The sequence below is a fragment of the Nicotiana tabacum genome, chromosome 24 (genome assembly GCF_000715075.1).
Source record: "Nicotiana tabacum cultivar K326 chromosome 24, ASM71507v2, whole genome shotgun sequence".
NCBI lineage: Eukaryota > Viridiplantae > Streptophyta > Magnoliopsida > Solanales > Solanaceae > Nicotiana > Nicotiana tabacum.
In genome coordinates this window covers 21,309,751-21,327,030 of record NC_134103.1, presented here as the reverse complement: position 1 = coordinate 21,327,030, position 17,280 = coordinate 21,309,751, and the positions used below count along the sequence as shown (strand labels likewise).

General features: G+C 41.5%; 1 protein-coding gene across 1 annotated transcript; it reads right to left on the bottom strand.

Annotated features, from left to right (window-relative positions):
- Positions 1-7,348: 7,348 nt before the first annotated feature.
- On the bottom strand, positions 7,349-13,629 carry LOC107786727 (26S proteasome non-ATPase regulatory subunit 11 homolog). Its single transcript, XM_016608243.2, has 2 exons — positions 13,494-13,629; positions 7,349-8,953 (listed from the first exon to the last, which is right to left on the bottom strand). Exon 2 carries the CDS (start codon positions 8,926-8,928, stop codon positions 7,603-7,605), a length of 1,326 nt encoding a protein of 441 aa, XP_016463729.1. The 5' UTR covers positions 8,929-8,953; positions 13,494-13,629; the 3' UTR covers positions 7,349-7,602.
- Between the last annotated feature and the right edge of the window lie 3,651 nt (positions 13,630-17,280).

Sequence of the window (17,280 nt, the reverse complement as noted above, 5' to 3'; positions counted from 1 at the left end):
AACTTTGGTTTATTTTTTTTAAGCATTATTAAGGGGGACCAAGCAATCAAAACTTTCAAGCAAGCAAACAATTCTCTGTACTGGTGTCTCTCCCCCCCCCCCCCGACACCGTCTTGTTTTCTGTAATAGCTTCCATTCAATGCAATCAAGCTTTCTTTCATTCTCAATTCTCTTTTCTGCTCTCTTTCAATTGCTCATGACATTGGTTTTCTCGTACGGTACTGACAATCTAGTCTAGCGTACGGAGGGGACCTCAATTGGCGGACAGCAACCGTACTGATATCGGTTGCTTAGCCTTACGTCGCCCTTCCAAGGAACTTCAGGAAGGCGTCACGTAACAGTCGGTATCAGAGCCTAGGCTCGACATCGGACGAGGGATTATATTACAATTACCACCATTTCTGACCATGGTGAATTATGGGGATCGCATCGCGACCCTTGAGGGAACGGTTGACGCATTACGGCCCATCGTGAAAATGGTGCCCGATCTAAAGACCAGCCTAGTGCAAAGGTTGGACGACCTGGGCCGCAGACTCATCCAGGCCGAAGTTGACATAGAAAACATCAGTCACGACTCTAAAGGAGACCGGCAAACAGCACCCACAGAGGCACCTAAAATTTTTGGTAAATTTGAGGTCCTCCAGCAGGAGCGTGCCGAGGATTTAGCCAACAGGGAACAAGAGGCAGACAGGGTGACTGCCATGCAACAAACTATAGACAACTTAACAGGCCAACTCAATGTTGTCAATGCTGCTTTACAAGGCCTACTTCGAGGAGGCGGAAACTAATTTGGGGGTGGTGTGAACCTCGCCCATATGGCACAAAAGCTGAAAATTCCTGAGCCAAAGCCATACAGTGGAGCTCGGAATGCCAAAGAAGTGGAAAATTTTATTTTCGACATCGAGCAATACTTCAATGCCGTGGGAGGCCTAGAAGAAGCTAAGAAGGTAGCAACTGCTGCCATGTATCTTTAGGGTGATGCCAAACTCTGGTGGCGGGTGAAGTACGAAGCCATCAAGGCTGGTGAAGATGCCCTCGAGACATGGGCGGAACTGAAGGCAGCCATCCGCCTATAGTTCTTCCCCGAAAATGTTGAGTACAATGCCAGGAGAAAGTTGCGGGAGCTCCGCCAGACCAAATCAGTGCGAGATTACGTGCGGGAATTCTCCGCGCTCATGCTAAACATCCGTGACATGGGGGACAAAGACAAACTCTTCACCTTTCTGGAAGGGTTGAAACCTTATGCCCGGATAGAGTTGCAGAGACAAAGGGTAGACACGTTGCCTAAGGCAATCCAAGCAGCAGAGTGTCTTGGGGATTACCAAGTGGAAGCCCGGAAGGATAGGCCTCAATAGCCTGTCCGAGGAGGATACAAAGGGGGCCAACCAAACACTGGTGGCCCTAGCAGAAGTGGAGGAGACCGGAGTGCACCCAAATCCAAGGCTCCCTCTTCCGGCAGTACTAGTGCTACATCTAAAAACAATGATCGGGGGAGGAAGCCCCCCTCAGGATGTCGTCATTGCGGCGGACCACATTGGAATAATGAATGCCCACATACACAGATGAACGCCCATCAAGCTTTTGAGGATGGGACGAACGACGATGCCGATGATGCGGACCAGACCGAGTCAGTAGGTGCATTCAATGCAATTGTTGGCTCCATTTCTGAGCCCTTAGCGGGAACCAGTGCCGGTATCCGCAAGAAGAAGGAACCCTGTCCAATTGCCAGGAAAGGAAATAAGAAGGCGAATTTGAGGACTCCTCCTCATCAAGAGAGGACCTTAATGTTCGTTGACATGAAGGTAAATGGCAAGCCCATTCGGGCAATGATAGATACGGGTGCCACCCACAACTACTTAGCCTCGACTCGGGTGGAGCGTCTTGGACTAGTTGTAGGAAAGGGAAAAGGTCGTGTGAAGGCTATCAATTCACCACCTCAACCGGTGGGTGGAATAGACAAAGAAGTACCAGTGAAGCTTGGCCCTTATGAAGGAAAGTTCAACCTGCGCGTAGTGATCATATATGACTTTGAGTTAATAGTGGGGTTGGAATTCCTGAGACAGACCAATACCATGCCCGCACCGTATGCAGACATGCTACTGATGATGGGAGCAAATGGGGCCAAGCCCTGCATTATTCCGTGCATTCCCATGAAGATGGCAGCCGAGAACATCTCGGCCTTGCAGTTGAAGAAGGGGGTAAAAAGACATGAACCCACGTTCCTAGCTACCCTCTGCATGGAAGATATAGAACGTTCCTCGGGTCCCATTCCTGCACCGTGAAGGAGTTACTTCTGGAATTTGAAGACATCATGCCACAAGATATGCCAAAGCGCCTTCCGCCTAGGCGAACTGTGGACCATGAGATTGAGTTGGTGCCGGGTGCGAAGCCACCTGCCTGGGCACCGTACAGAATGTCACAACCCGAACTCTCCGAGCTTCGGAGATAATTGACGAAAATGCTAGACACAGGGATCATCGTGCCCTCCAATTCCCCATACGGGTCCCCTGTGCTATTCCAAAAGAAACATGATGGTAGTTTACGACTCTGTGTGGATTACCGGGCTCTAAACAAAATCACCGTGAAAAACAAGTATCCTATTCCGCTAATGGCAGACTTGTTTGATAGACTGGGTGGTGCGACGGTATTCACCAAAATAGACCTGAGGACAGGTTATTGGCAAGTTCGGATTGCAGATGGTGATGAGCACAAGACGACCTGTGTGACAAGATATGGGTCGTACGACTTCCTGGTTATGCCCTTTGGCTTGACTAACGCGCCAACCACATTTTGCACCTTGATGAACCAAGTCTTCCGAGAATACATTGATGAATTCGTCGTGGTTTATTTGGATGACATTGTGGTATATAGCCAGACACTGGAAGAACACCTGGAGCATTTGCGGAAGGTCCTAGCCCGATTGCGGGAGCACGAATTATATGCGAAGCTATCCAAGTGCTCCTTTGCTCAGAAACAAATTGACTTCCTCGGACATGTCATCAAGGAAGGGAGGATCAAGATGGACCAGCAAAAGATTCAGGCCATTACAGAATGGCCGCCTCCTAAGGATATACATGCCTTGAGGCCGTTCCTTGGTCTATGCAACTTCTATCGGCGTTTTGTGAAAACTTACTCCCTCATTACAGTGCCGCTGATAGAACTTCTCAAGAAGGCCACCCCGTGGGATTGGGGCCTCAAGCGGGTAGAGGCCTTCGACGCATTGAAGATGGCTATGTCTAGTAGCCCAGTCTTGGCCCTCCCTGACTTGGCCAAGCCATTCGAAGTACAAATGGATGCCTCCGACTATGCACTTGGTGGACTATTGCTACAAGAAGGGCATCCCGTAGCGTACGAGAGCCGGAAACTGAAGGATGCAGAGCGGCGCTATGCCGCCCATGAGAAAGAATTACTGGCTGTCGTTCATTGCTTACGCCTTTGGAGGCATTATCTACTGGGAGCCCCATTCGTGGTCAAGACAAACAACACATCCGTTAGCCATTTCATGACCCAGCCAAAGCTGAACGGTCGACAGGCTAGGTGGCAGGAACTCCTACCGAAATTTCACTTCAACCTGGAGTACCGAAGTGGAAAGACCAATCATGTTGCTGATGCACTCAGTCGGAGAGCTGATCTAGCATCGATGTGTGTACTCGCCGCCCTAAAGGGAAGCGAAATAACCACCACCATAAAAGACCAGATACAGGATCTACTCATCAAGGATCCTGCTGCATAGTATTTGGTTGATTTGGTAGGACAGGGCAAGACTCGCCAGTTCTACACCGAAGATGGTTTCCTGAAGGTGAAAGGGAACCGACTTTATGTTCCTAAAGGAGGAGATCTGCGACGGGCTCTTCTTGCAGAATGCCACGATACTTTGTGGGCCGGTCATCCCGGCGAGGAACGCACCATGGCATTACTTCGCCGTGCATATTATTGGCCTCAAATGGTCGATGACGTCACTCAGTATGTGAAGACTTGTCTAGTATGCCAAGTAGATAAGTCAGACCGCTTTACGCAGGCAGGGCTCTTGGAACCACTAGCTGTCCCAAAAGACCCTGGGAAAGCGTTTCCCTGGACTTCATCACCGGATTGCCCAAGGTCGGAGATCTCACAACTATCTTGGTCGTGGTGGATCGATTTTCCAAGTATGCTACCTTTATAGCAGCCCCACAATATATATCAGCAGAAGATACAGCTCGACTATTTTTTTCTCATGTCGTCAAATATTGGGGCTTACCTAAAGACATTGTTAGTGATCGCGACTCACGCTTCACTAGCAATTTTTGGACCCAACTCTTTAAGTACCTCGGGTCAAAATTGAGTCATAGCTCAAGTTTTCATCTGCAATCTGATGGCCAGACGGTGCGATTCAATGGCATGCTAGAGGAATATCTCCGGCACTTTGTGACCGGATCGCAGAAGAATTGGGTGAAGCTTCTGGATGCTGCTCAACTGTGTTTCAATTCACAAAAGAGCTCAAGTACCAACAAAAGCGCTTTTGAAATTGTTACCGGACAGCAACCGCTACTCCCACACACAGTGAACACACCAAACATATCAAAATCTCCTCGAGCTGCTAGCTTCTCAAAAGAATGGAAGCAAAATTTGGAGATAGTGCGGAGCTATATTCTCAAAGCCCAAAAGCGGATGAAGAGGCATGCTGATCAGAATCGCCGCTTTGTTGAATACCAGGTGGGAGACAAAGTGATGGTCAAAATCCCAAAGCGGTACTTGTTTGTAGGGGTCCATGACCCTCGCCTATTGCAAAAATATATTGGACCCTTGTCCATTGAAAGGCGCATTGGGAAAGTTGCATACCGGGTGGATACCCCAGCTTGGTGGAAAATCCATCCTGTTTTCCATGTCAGTCTCCTGAAACCTTTTCGGGAAGATATGGAGGATCCTTCATGAAGCCAACTCACAATACCAAGTATTCGAGGCCCCAATTCAACCGGGAAAAGGCGTGCTGAAGCTATTCTTGATGATCGAGTGATTCACGCCTCAAGAAAAGATCACCAGGAGTTCTTGGTGAAATGGCAGGGATGTGATGCAGAGGAGAATACTTGGGAGAGGGGAACAAACCTCAAAGCCTACAAGAGCCTGATTGATGATTACCTTGCAAGGAAGGCGCCGAGGACGTCGCCAACTCAGGTGGGGGAGAATGTCATGGGCGGCTTTCTAACCATGCCCCATGACCCCTTGGACGCGCCCCGTGGCGTCCTGGCCAGCCTCCCAACGCCCGTCGCCACGGTCGGCCCCGTGGTCTCGGCAGCTCCAAGTGACAAGCGCGCATGTGCCTCTATCGCCCCACCGATAGCCATCGTCAGCGCCCAGCCACAGGCAGATGCCAACAGCGCCGCGCGCGTAGACAATGCCGCGCGCGCAGACCCTGATGCTAAAGACAAAGTTGCTGCCAACGGACTTGTTGCTGCTTTGTAGAAGACTAAGTCCTTTTCATTGTAAATATAGAGTAGTTTTGCTGCATTTTCTTTAAGTGTGATTTTCCAGCTTTCATAGATCTAGTCATGTAACTTTGGTTTATTTTTTTAAGCATTATTAAGGGGGACCAAGCAATCAAAACTTTCAAGCAAGCAAACAATTCTCTGTACTGGTATCTCTCCCTCCCCCCCCCTCCCTCCTCGACACCGTTTTGTTTTTCTGTAATAGCTTTCATTCAATGCAATCAAGCTTTCTTTCATTCTCAATTCTCTTTTTTGCTCTCTTTCAATTGCTCATGACATTGGTTTTCCCGTACGGCACTGACAATCTAGTCTAGCGTACGGAGGGGACCTCAGTTGGCGGACAACAACCGTACTGACATCGGTTGCTTAGCCTTACGTCGCCCTTCCAAGGAACTTCAGGAAGGCGCCGCGTAACAGATATGTTAATTTCAGGCGTTAAGTAAACGCACGTGAGAATTATCATTTGCACCTTTTGATAAGGGCAAAATTATAATTTTGATTGTAAAGAGTTTTAATTTTATGTGTAATTTTTTTTTAAAACGCTGTCAGATTTTAAAAAATCATTTCACTTAATCGATCATGGTAAAGTCAGTAATAAACTCGGCATATCATACATCATATGTTAGAGTTTTGGAAGGACATCTATGAGGTCGAGGATAAGTTTACGATATGTTAAAATATACTGATAATGTAAAATAAAATATATTGCTAATATACATAAGTTAAACCAAATTTTAATCTAACAAATAGACTTTTCTATTTGTTTACTTATCTTGTTTGGGCGATAAATCCATGACAAGAAATGGATCACACTTGACAATCCAATCTCATAGACTGATAGAGGATACAAAATATAACAAGAAGAAGATAGCCACTAGATGCCCCCAAAATATAAATTATATTAACCGTTTGAAAAGAAAAAAATATAACTTTCTACTTTTGGAGTATTTTTTCGTTTTCTTGTTTAAACTGCTAGATTTGTTATAAATATGGAAAAATTTCACAAAACGGTCAAACTCCTTATCAATTTTTCACAAATGAACAAAACTCTCGAATCTCGATTGTTGTGAATATGTATGAATGAAGATAAAGGAATGGGCACAAAAGGGTTTACCAAAGAAAATGAAAGGAGCTTCAAATGATTGTGACGCAAGGGGACAAAAGAAAGAAAAAGAAAGAACAACTTATTACAATAAGATTAAATAGCAGAGAAAAAGAAAGAAAGGACTAAAAAAGAAAAGGAGATTAAAATAGCCCTCTGTTTAGATTTATAGGTTTCAGTCGGTGAATTTGAAATGGAGAAAATAAAATAAGTAAAAATACTTAATTATACTCAATGTATACCTCAAATCATAATAATTTACCCATAATTCATTTACTATAGGTAATTTAATACTTCATAATTTATCATAATTAAGTGATAACAGTTTATATACAACCATATGTTCATTCATTTATTGATTTAGTACATGCTTATCATAGGTAGGTGGATACTCCATATTCATCTCATATAGAAAAGGTTCACAGTGAAAACATCAATATTTTTCCTGATATTCTTAAATTAAAAGAATTGCTTTATCTTTTATTTTTCTAGAGTATATCATTTCAGAGAGACTTTCTTTTTCCCATTGGTTCCTGGAGTTTGATCTTTCATCCTTTGACCAGATAGAGTTCATCAAATACTCACACAAGACTCCTAATATTGCAAGGATCGAGATCTAGAGAAAATGACACTACTGTACAACCGCGGTAAAAATAATAGCCCAAAAAATATATAAAATTTATATAATTTTTGTATATAACATATAGGCACGAGCTAAAAGTAATAATACCCCAAGGATTTAAACCAATTAATAAAAACGGGCCCAGTATCAGGTACTGTAACAGATAGATAAAAAAACAAAGAATCAATCATCATAATAAATAAAGCTTGCAATTAGATGGTCCAAACATCTCATGGCACTGATAAAGTCATAAAAAATCTAAAGGAATTAAGTTGAGTTAGCTCATCTGTCACTCCAGCAATGTAAGGTTTAAACTAAGTTCAGAATGCATTGGGAAAGGAAGCATAAGCAGCCGCTGAAAACAGATACTGCCTGCAGCTCAAGAAATACAAGTCTTAAGATGAAGGATTTGAAACTCAAGCCATTATCTTTGTAGATCTTACAAAGAGACTGTCAACAACCTTCCCCATATTCGAAACGGTTTCCAATGAAGCCGGGTAAATTGCATCTTGCTTAGGGTCCTCAAAAATTACAAGGCATCCAGCACCCTGGTCCAGAGTCCCAGCGAACTTCTTATCTAATATCATTTGAGATAACTTCTTCTCGACATGGTCAGCTGGCAATTCAATCAACTCAGCAATATGAGCAATCTCGACCCTTGAGAAAGGCTCAATCAACCTGCAAAGATTCTGCTCCATTAAAGTGTCGTAGAGCGAAGAGAGGTGCCTATGGACGATAGGATCTTCATCAAGCTGAGCCTTAAAGTTCTGAAGAGCAATCTCAAAGAGCTGCAAAGATCGCTTGGAGTGAGCATCGGCAACAGCTTTCATAGCATCAAGTTCTGGCCCCTGATAATTCAGTCCACGTGAAGATATTATTCCCGCAACATCATCAGCCTGGTTGACCATGATTTTGCATAGCAACATATACTTGAGGCTGTATATGGCCTTGGCTATGTACTTTGCCTTGGCCTTCGGATCTTTTTTTGATGAAGCGTCCTTGGAATCATTAGTAGCAAGGGCATTAAATGCCTCAAATGCCTCATAGAAATAGCTGTAGGCAGTTTTATAATCTCTCTCTTCTGCATGAAGTATCCCACTCTGCAAATCAATGTCACCTTGCTGATCTGGAGGAACATAAATAGCATTGGCTGCTGTTCGAGCAGCTGTAAGTGCAGCCTTGGCTTTGGGAAGATTTCTCAAAGAATAGTGGAGCTTGCTCTCCGTCAAGTCAATCTCCAGAAGAAGCAGCTTGTCATCCAATCTTCTCACCTCCTTGATCAGTCCTGAAAGGAGTGTCAATGCTTCAGAATACTCTTTGTTTTCCATCAGAAGAGCTGCAAGTTTTGACTCAATTCGCTGACGAAGGAAAGTTCGTTTCTCTGAATGGGTCCACTGAACTATCTCTTTGCAAAAAGTAATCTGAAGATCAGATGTACCCGGTATTTTAGCCATTGCGTCAACAATTCCTTTATTAACAATTTTGGCTGTTTTTGCCTTGGGTATTAAAGAGAAGAAGGGACGCAACTGGCTGAGAAGGTTTTTGAGATCCTCAGCCCTATTCTCCTGACTTAGGAGGTCACACAGATTGAAAATTGCCTGCTCTTTGATCCTTAGGGCCTCGGAAGATGATGAAGGATTCTCAAGGATGCGGTAGAGAATGGAGATAGCCTCAGATGGCGTTTTAGCCTCAGAAGCCTGGGCTAGTGAATCTGAGGTTGCAGGTAGATACGAAGACGACATGGTTACAGCTAGCAGAATTTAAGTCCTGCATTTTTAGTCAACAAGGAAATTAGATATGTACAAGCAGAGAGGCAGCATTTGGAACACTTAGTCAAGTTGTCTTTACAGACTCAATTTTGCAATTAGTAGCTAAAGATGTAAGAGTAGTTAAAATGAAGAAACTGCATTAAGCTATGCCAGCCACTTTAACATAGAAAGCAAAAATTCTCTAATATGTAAACAACTGCAAAAGAGTACTATGGCAAAACTACAAATACCAACCCTTTGAGAATATAAAAAAAAATACTCCTTACATGATGAAACTTTACAAGTGATTGAAGAAATTATTAGGCACAATACAAGCAATTTAACCTCACCTTCAAATGATCCTCCTCTATTTTCACTTGAAGGATCAGCCTAGAAGGTGTATCACAACTAATCTTCTTCTTTTTTTATAAATTAAGTTGCTTCATTGAAAGGCATCAAGCAGATGCAGTGATTACAAAAATAAAGATGCTAGCTCCATTACAAGATGTTATTATGGGATCTTGGAGCTAGCCAATAACAAGAAGATATACCTCAAAGAGGCTAGTCAAGAGTAAGGGAGCTAGCATCTTTATGCTTGTGATAGCAACGAAAGAAAAGGGAAGGTCAAATAGAAGGGAGGGGAGGGGAAATCAGTCTCTGAGGGGAGGGGAGGGCTCACCGGATCACTGGATTAAGCCGGAATCAGACGTTAGATCGAGAAGAGACGGGAGGTTTGAAATTGGGGGAGGAAGACAAAATTTTAACAGGAGGAGAAGACGTGAATGGGTCAGTGATGGGGCTGAAAAGGCAGAATGGGACGATCCTCTTCTACTTATCATAGGGCCGGGCAAGTTTTCAGCAAGTATAGGCCTGGGCCTCCTCACATGGGCCCAGCAACTTTCCCCAATTCCATTAGAATTGATCCTAAGGGGCCCGGTTTATTTCAAGCTGCGCATGATAAGGCTCCTAAGCATATGGGAACAATCGTTCCTCCTTCCTCTGGCCATGGTGCTTCACACAGTGGCACTCCTTCACCGAGCTCTAGTGACATGTGCCCCTCTACGATGGCCGCTGCTGCAGGGGCAGAATCGGCTAAGGATGGTGTTGTTAATCCACGGCCCCCCACATCCATTGAGCTGGGATGAAAACAGTACAGATATATTTGTGAATCAAAATCCCGACAAAGCACTGGACACGGACGTAAAACCAGCACGAAACTTTAAAAGCTCCGACACCAACACATTTAAAAAGCAATATAACAACACCATCCTCAGCGTTCTTGAAAACTCAGAATGGTGAGTCATCATTGGTGACAAGTGATTACCCATTGTCTATTATAGCCAATATCCACCAAATGCATTGAAGTACTAAAGCAATATGTGAGAAGTAAAGCTGAATAAAATAAGAGCAAAAACAGAGACCAAGATTCATGAGATCAACATAAAACCCTCATTTGTTCATATAAATATCACATGTAAAAATCTCTTTGAAATGGCACAGATAAAAAAATCCTTTTCAGATGGCAAGGGAAATTGATCATCGACGCAATCCCTAGGGTTATAACTAAAATTCTAGAGGACGCCTCGATTTCTGCAAAATACTCAACGCACACACTGATGGACAGAAGGAGAAAGATAGTAGGCATAACACATAGATGGCCATCTGAACTTGCCAGGATTAATATTGTGGAACAATGTGAATTTGCATCTTCTGATGCCTTCAATGAAATTCATTACCTTATAGAAAAAAAGATGGTGGAACACTATCCCAGAGAGTGTCTGTTGGAAAGTCAAGAAATTCGCATGATAAGGGACCAAAAGATTTTATTAACTCGTATCAGTGATCTGCGCAGCTGAGAACTCTTCTTTCTTTCTTTTTGTATAGGGGGTTGCCACACTATCTTTCCACAAAAGCACCATCCTGGTGCTTTGTTGCTTCATCAATGAAATTCTTACTTACCGGTCCCGAAAAATAAAAACTTGCCAAAATTTCTTATTTAGACACCTCGACTAAGTATGTAATCTATTGAGCATCTGATGCACGTGCAAAATGTTCCTACTAAACACAGCATCAACCATCACCAAGAGTGTGAAACCCAAAAACGTGGAAGACGTGGCAATTGAGAAAATGAGATGATGACACATGACAATTGAGCAAATGAGATGATGACACCCCCCTCCCCCAAAAAAAAAACTATCCTAGCTGGCCTTTTCAGACCATTTAAAATATAGAACTCTAAGGATAACCATCTCTACCAAACACTCATACAGGCCCTCATCATTAATTACACAGATACCATCTATAATAACTCCATAACCATGGCAGCCACCAAGAGCAAATTACCTCTCCTCCATGAACGAATCAGACCAGTCTCAGCAGATAAACCATTAAACCTCACCTTCAAGCCTCATTTCCTACACACAAACATACACTGCCAAGCTCCAAAAAATTCACCACAAACCACCATAACCATACATGCAGCATCACCTTCAGTCATTCAACTACCGCCCAAACACCATCAGCACCTCCTTAGTCACTTTCCTCATCCTCCAAACAGCCACCACTACATTGCCAAGGATCCTTATATCCCTCGAACTCCAACCCCCCCCCCCCCACAACAAACATACATACAAGCCGAATCCTGAGGTACACACTCAACACCTCACCAGAGTTCTTTATGAGAATGGAGTCGTGTGATTCTAGCGTGTGAAGGAGTCTCTACTGTATAGCTGTGGCGATGGGTGAATCGGTTGATCTATGTAGGTGTTGTCTGGTTGGTGGAAAAAGATAATGAGCTGCTACATTAGGGAACAAGGCCAAAAATGGAGAAGAAGCAGTGTATGAGCATGGCCAAAAATGGCCACTTGAGACAGGAAGACGGTGGTGTGAGAGAGATGATGATGTTGGGTGTTATCTTCGTCATGTCAGTAGAAATTAGTCAATTCACGCGCTTAAATTCAAGTGAGGATGACGCGTTGTGCTATGTCAGCTTGTTGTGTTCAATTGGCACATTTTGTACCAACTCAGGTGTTCATCATGTCACACGTTTAGTTGAGGTGCCTAAATGAATTTTTTTAGCAAGTTTAGATGTTTGTCTATCAGTGTTGTCAAAGGCGCGCTTAAGCCCTGAAGCGAGGCTCAAAACATGTTGAGCGTTTCGCCTCGCTTTGTGGGCGCTTCAGTGTCGCATTAAGGCTCTAAGTCATACTTTTACTTGCCAATGAGCGTAATCCTGAAAAGGCGACACTAAATAATTGATATTTCACTTTATCGTAATCTTTTTTTTTTCAGTTTCTTTGTTCATATATTTGTTATTCATGCTTATAATTATTGTTCTTAGACTAAATATGCATATTTTTACTTTTTCTCCAGTTGTGCCTTTTTTCATTAAAGCTCATGCTTTATTTGCGCTTTGCGGTTAAAGCCCCAAAGGAGCTTAGAGCTTTTTTGCGCTTTTCGCCTTTGATAGCATTGTTGTCTATGTATTCTACTAAGATTATAATAAGCACTAACCATCTACATTCTACACCTAGTCAAGGACTTCAAGCACGACTTCAACAAAATCAGACTAAAATTAAGCATCGCAAACAATCAACAATTCCATCAGCTGAATAAAAGTTTCACAACTTCCAGAGAGTAAATGGGAAATGACCACCTACACTGATGAAAACTTGAGGTTTCATAAGACCGTATAATAGGCAGTCAACATATTCAAGCATTCATGAAATTCTTGAAATTGAACCCCGTTAACTAAACCTAACATCCCAGTGTTGAGAAGCAGAATCTGATGACAAAAGTTCTATATCTTTTTCGTCCCTTTCTCTTTTTTCCTTGTTATACAAAAGAATAACAATAAGTCCTTGGCATATAAGGTTGTGTCCTAGTGATCATTAAAGTTGGAGGAGAACCATGTGGCCTCTGGCTCAAGTCCTAGTGGAACAAAAAACACTAGGTGATTTCCTCCCATCTACCTAAGAATTGGTATGCAGAGTTACCCAGTACCTATGTTGATGGGAGGCAGCAGGTACCCAGAGGAATAGTCGAGGTGTGGTCAAGTTAGTGTGCTCGAACACTGCCATCATCCTAAAAACAATAATAACTCATCAATCCTAAACTAGTTAAAGTTGGCCTTATGAATCCTCAATATCCATTCCATTCACACTCGGTAAAATTATTCTACTAATAAAAACAACAATAACTCCTCAACCCTAAATTAGTTGGAGTCCGCCTTATGAATCCTCAATATCCATCCCATTCACAAATTACTTCAACACTAATGGGGTTTTCTCTACATTCTCTAAGGACATACAGATCTCTAAAAAAACTAAAAAAAACTACGGGCAATAACTGGACCTTATGACTAAACTTAATTCCAATATCGCAACACACATGTATGTAGTGTGAACAGACATAATTCACAAAGGCATTGTAAAACCCACAACAAAGTTCTTATTTTTTTAACTTGCTGCGAAAAGGGGTTAGGGTTTTTTTCACTTCTTAAAGAGGATGAAGTAAAAGGAGGGAGAGAGCATAAGAAAAAGACAAAAAAAAGAACTTACACAGAGATTTTGCTGAAGGAAGAGATCGCCGGCGAAGGAGATGGGGAATGGAGCTGGGAATCGTAGTTGGCGTGCACAGTAATTAAACCTTTGATAGAGCTGTGCGAATTAATAAGTGCAGATTTTTGTTTGTATACTTTTTTTTTTTTTTAAATTCTCTTTCTTGTTATAAATATATTATATAATGGATGTTGAGCTTCCTAAAGAAGCTTATCCATATGAGATTATGCCGTAAATATGTTTATCTATTTAATACTCAATTAAAAATAAGTTTTATGAAAAAGCTTATCTTTTCGGTACTCCGTTATGGATAAATATTATCCATGGTAGAAGATTATCTATATCTGGCACAACAGCTTAGAGTAGCAGCTTACAAGCAGTTAACACAACAGCTTACAAGCAGCTTACATAGCAGCTTGCAGTAGTAGCTTACACAGCAGCTTGTAGTAGCAGCTTACACAGCAGCTTCCTTTCTTCTATAAATAGAGGAGAATTCAATTCATTATGTACATAAGTTTGAAGTTTGAATAATATATCAGTTTCTCTCTATACTTGTCTTTACTTTACTCTCTTTATTTTATAACACGTTATCAGCACGAGACTCTGCCATCTCGAGAAAATACTTTGAAAGTATCAGAGGTACGAACTTTCTTTTTCTAAATAATCTCAAATCTTTCTAAACTTGAGTTTGTAGCCCTGGATATATCGGGCAAAAGCTACATGTCTTGGGTGCTTGATGCCGAAATTCATCTTGATGCGATGGGTCTGGCAGACACCATCAAAGATAAAAATCAGACATCAAACCAAGACTGTTCCAAAGCAATGATATTATTACGCCATCACCTTGATGAGGCCTGAAAATGGAATATCTTACTGCTAAAGATCCAGTCATATTGTGGAATAATTTGAAAGATAGATATGACCACCTGAAGATGGTCATTCTTCCACATGCACGCTATGATTGGACTCATCTAAGGCTACAAGATTTTAAATTTATCAGTGAGTATAATTCTGCTATGTTCAGAATTATTTTCCAATTGAAACTATGTGGTGATGGTGATAATATTACTGATCATGATATGTTAGAGAAAACTTTCACCACTTTTCATGCCCCGAATATGCTCCTGCAACAGCAATATCGAGAGATGGGATTCAAAAAGTATTCTGAACTTATCTCACATCTTCTTGTAGCCGAGCAACATAATGAGCTATTAATGAAAAACCATGAAAGCGGACCTACTGGTTCTTGTCCATTCCCTAAAGTGAATGAGACGAACTTTCACCAAGCTAAGTGTGGAAGAGGACGTGGCCCCAGTCATGGTCATGGCCGTGGTCGGGGAGGAAACTCTAATCGTGGTAATAACAATGCACCAAAGAACCCTCTTCACCACCAGCAATCGAAAAGGAAGGAACAAAAGCATGAAGTGATGCAAGCAGCAAAGCCAAAAAATGCATGCTATAGATGTGGAGGAAAAGGGCCCTAGTCACGTACATGTCTACACCAAAGCACCTGGTTGAGCTATATCAAGCCTCCCTGAAGAAGACAGAGAAAAATGCTGAAGCAAATTTTATTTCTGAAGATAATTTAGACTTCATGCATTTGGATGTAGCTAATTACTTTGCACTCCCAGAAGGAGAAACAAGTCATGTGATCGGTAGTGAATCTGTAGAAATATAAATATTTTAATTTTTGTTGTTTGCAGTAGATAGTATGGTTATGTAATTGTTGTACATAAATAAAAGTTATTCTTTGAAAATAATGTTTACTATCATATTTATTTTGTTTATGTCATTCTGAAGAATATGGATAATCCTCAAATTATGTTTGGATCAAAGACCAATCATGAAGATATTTGTGTAATTGATAGTGGAACAACTCATGCCATATTCAAAGATAAAAAATACTTTTCTTATTTACATAAGAAAAAAGTAAATGTTTCAACAATTTCTAATAATATAAGTTTGATTGAAGGCTCCGAAAGAGCTACTGTATTTCTGTCTAAGGGAACAAAACTTATTATCGACAATGCATTGTTCTCCTCAAAGTCCTGATGAAACTTGTTGAGTTTTATAGATATCCGCCGAAATGGGTATCATGTTGAGACAATAGATGAAATGAACGTGGAATATCTTTGTATTACAATGAATATTTCTGGCCAGAAATGCATTGTAGAAAAGTTACCAACTTTATCTTCTGGCTTATACTATTCAAAGATTAGTACAGTTGAAGCACACTCCATCGTAAACCAGAAGTTTACTGATTCAAATACTTTTGTGCTTTGGCATGGCCGTTTGGGCCATCCTGGATCAATAATGATGAAACGAATTACTGAAAATTCGAGTGGGCTTCCATTAAAGAACCTGAAGATGCTTACAAATGATGATTTTTCTTGTAATGCTTGTTATCAAGGCAAAATGATCACTAGACCATCACCAATGAAGGTTGGCGTTGAGTCCCCTGCCTTTTTAGAACGTATACATGGGGATATATGTGGACCTATTCACCCACCAAGTGGGCTGTTTAGATATTTTATGGTCCTAATAGATGCATCTTCAAGATGGTCTCATGTGTGCCTACTATCATCTCGCAACCTGGCGTTTGCAAAGTTATTAGCCCAAATAATTCGATTAAGGGCACAATTCCTAGATTATCCTATAAAGGCTATTCGCCTTGATAATGCTGGAGAATTCTCATCTCAAGCTTTTGATATTTACTGCCTATCAGTTGGAATAAAAGTTGAATATCCTGTAGCTTATGTTCATACTCAAAATGGCCTTGCAAAGTCATTTATTAAACGACTGTAATTGATAGCAAGACCACTACTTATGAAAACAAAATTGCCCACTACTGTTTGGGGCCATGCTATCTTGCACGCAACATCACTTATCCGTCTCAGACCAATACATTATAATAAATATTCTCCTTCACAATTAATTTTTGGTCATGAACCAAATATTGCCCATCTACGAATTTTTGGATGTGTTGTATATGTGCCAGTAGCACCACCACAGCGCAGTAAGATGGGCCTCCAAAGAAGGTTATGAATATATATTAGGTTTGAATCACCCTCTATTATTCGCTATCTTGAACCATTGACGGGAGATTTATTTACTACTCGATTTGCAGATTGTCGATTTTATGAAATAAATTTCCCATAATTAGGGGGAGAGAAAAAGGAAATCAAAAGAGAAATTGTGTGAAAAGTTTTATCATTATCTCACTTTGATCCACGTACCCCTATATGTAATCAGGAGGTCCAGAAGATCATCCATTTACAGAATATAGCAAATCAAATGCCATATGCATTTATTGATTTGAAAAGGATAACTAAGTCGCATATCCCTGCAGAGAATGTGCCTATCCGAATTGATGTCCTAGCAGGACCATCTACTAGCATGAGAGCTAGTGAACCTAAAGCACGCCTGAAGCGTGGTAGACCTTTGGGTTCTAAGGTTTGAAGTCCTAGAAAAAGAAAATCGACAAATGATCAAAATGATATTATGAAGGGATCTCCTGAAAAGACCCAAGATATGATTAGTTCTTAGATTCCTGAAGAAATCAATGAACCCGAGACTCAAGTGAGTGAGGAACTTTTAATAAGTTCTACTGGTGATGGGATTAATTTAAATCGATCTGAAATAGTGGTGGATAAAATTTTTGCATATAATGTTGCACTTAACATTATGCAAGATAGTGAGAATCTTGAACCTTGATCTGTCGAAGAATGTCGACAAAGATCTGATTGGCCAAAATGGCAAGAGTCAATTCAATCGAAATTGAAGTCAC